Source organism: Alligator sinensis, unplaced genomic scaffold (genome assembly GCF_000455745.1).
Source record: "Alligator sinensis unplaced genomic scaffold, ASM45574v1 scaffold434_1, whole genome shotgun sequence".
Classification (NCBI taxonomy): domain Eukaryota; kingdom Metazoa; phylum Chordata; order Crocodylia; family Alligatoridae; genus Alligator; species Alligator sinensis.
Window position 1 is genome coordinate 2,215,361 of NW_005841994.1, and position 2,138 is coordinate 2,217,498.

The window sequence follows — 2,138 nt, forward strand, 5'->3', positions numbered from 1 at the left end:
CGGCCTGCCACAGCCAGGGATGTAAATATTGTTTGAAGCACTACCTTTTAACCTCTTCCAGTTACAGTAGTGAAACAGTTAGCCAATAGGCTGTACATAGTTTAGTGACCTCCAGCATGAGTGGCATGCCAGGTCAGTGGCAGGGAGCAAGCTGTGGTCAGGGGGTGGTGGGCACAGCTGAGCCACAAGGCAGTGCTGCCCAGCCGTGGAACCACAGTCTCCTCTCTGAGGGGTTGCCCCCAGCCCCTCATATGGTGAGCATGTCCCCATCATTGCAAGAGCCACCCCGAACAGTGTGGGCATTGACCAGAGACTACGTCATAGCTCTCTTGAGGCTACAGATGTGTTAACTGGTCATTAACCACTGTTAAAATTCACTTGTGTCCAAATAGAATTCAAATGCTATTGCCAGCCAAGAAGACAGTGATATCTGAGTTCATACCTGCTTACAGGAAATGTTTCACTAATATGTTGCAGCTGTTTCAAAAAACCTCAAAACAGCCAGATTGTGTTGATTCTTAAACAAGACTAATAAAGTCACATACAGTGCTTAGATCCCTAAGGGCCTTTCCCTGCCAGTTTAGTTCCATTGAATCCAAAGGGACTGCACATCTTCAAGTTTAAGGATGTTTGCCAGTGTCTGCAGGCTGGAAACTGGTGTTTGTAACCCATGCTTTTTCAGGGGAGCTGTGGTGAATCAGGAGGACCTGTACCAAGCCTTGGTCAGTGGCCAGATTGCAGCTGCTGGTCTGGATGTCACAACCCCGGAGCCACTGCCTACAGAACACCCTCTTCTTTCCTTGAAGAACTGTGGTAAGCTGCTGCCTTAGGAATATAGGGTTGCAAGAGCTTTTTTGATCCACAGAGACCTCCTTTGTTTACAGGCAACTGTTTATCTTAGGAGAGCAGGTGATACTTTTCACCTTCCCACACATCTTACTTCCTGTGGGCTTTCAGTGGTTAGGGCCAGGGATCTGTGTGCCTCTGGATGTGCAGGGTGGTGGCTAGCAATTGTTTCAGATGAGGGGTAAAAGTTACAGGAAAGGGAAGAGAAAACCATCTGTGCTGAAGCGAGTGCTCTGAGCCATCGTGTGCTACAAAGAACAATGAGGAGGGGAAGCCTTGTCATCAGTGAGAATCAACCTCTGCACTGAATTTATGTGATTTGGCTTTTAGTGGCTCATTTTGAAACATCTCCATGATCAGTCTCTGTGTTTGATCAATTGAGAACTTGCAGCGAGATCCACAAAGGGGCTTGCATGCCCATAAGCATTGCAGTCTGAAATTGAGACCCTCAAATCCCTGCTCAGCTACTGCCCAACCCTTTGAGTGCCAAAATCCCCCAGTACATAAACTTTTGCTTTTAAAAAGGGGGTGCAGGCTGTGTGGTGCAACATTCCATAATATAAGGCCTATTTCTCTCTAATTAAAAAGAAACTAGAAGCTTTACTCATATGCTATGGGCAAGGGTGCGCAACAACCCACAGAGCCATTGGATATGGCCCGCAGACATGGGGTTTTGTTACCAAATGCTCGGTGCTGTGCAAGATACAAGACTACAGCCTATCTTTGATCAGGACTTCTTTGCAAACTCAGACACAGAATTCAGGGACAGTTTCAACTCCTTTACTGACTACCCTTTTGTACGCCAAATCAAGATGCAGTCGCATTTCCCAGTGATTATCCATTCCCTCTTAAGCAGGTAAGGTATTACTACCATCTATGTCTGATAAAGAGGCAAGAGACAGGTCTGTACTCTAACCTTGTATTGAGTACACCCCAAAGCGTAAGAATAAGACTTTGTCTCTATGCCTATCTAGCTGTCTACAACAGAGCAATACAGATTCCCACCCTATACCAGCTGGGGGAGACATAGGAGGGAGGAGGAAGTTGGTGTGCAGGCTTACAGAAGCTTGTCTTGAATTTGCTGAGGCCTTCCCAAAATTTCCCTTTTTTTGCAGCCAATAGTTATATGTAGCTTATTTTAATAAATATACTGATTGGTGTCATTCACATTTCTTATTTCACTGAGACTTTGGGAACTGGACTGAACCAGTTTTTCGTAGGACTTGGAACATGCTAGTCAGCTGTGGCCTGTGTCCTTGGGAAAAGTACAATTCTGGGAGAGAGGACTTCTC

The 2,138-nt window shown here is 45.9% G+C and overlaps 1 protein-coding gene across 2 annotated transcripts in view; it reads left to right on the plus strand.

The window, feature by feature from the left end:
* Positions 1-2,138, plus strand: part of LOC102371638 (glyoxylate reductase/hydroxypyruvate reductase-like) — a 17,843-nt gene that overhangs the window by 12,406 nt on the left and 3,299 nt on the right. For both annotated transcript variants that reach the window (XM_025201438.1, XM_025201439.1), the window contains one exon: positions 683-813. In XM_025201438.1, coding sequence (XP_025057223.1) covers positions 683-813 — 131 coding nt within the window. The remainder of the gene's footprint in view (positions 1-682; positions 814-2,138) is intronic.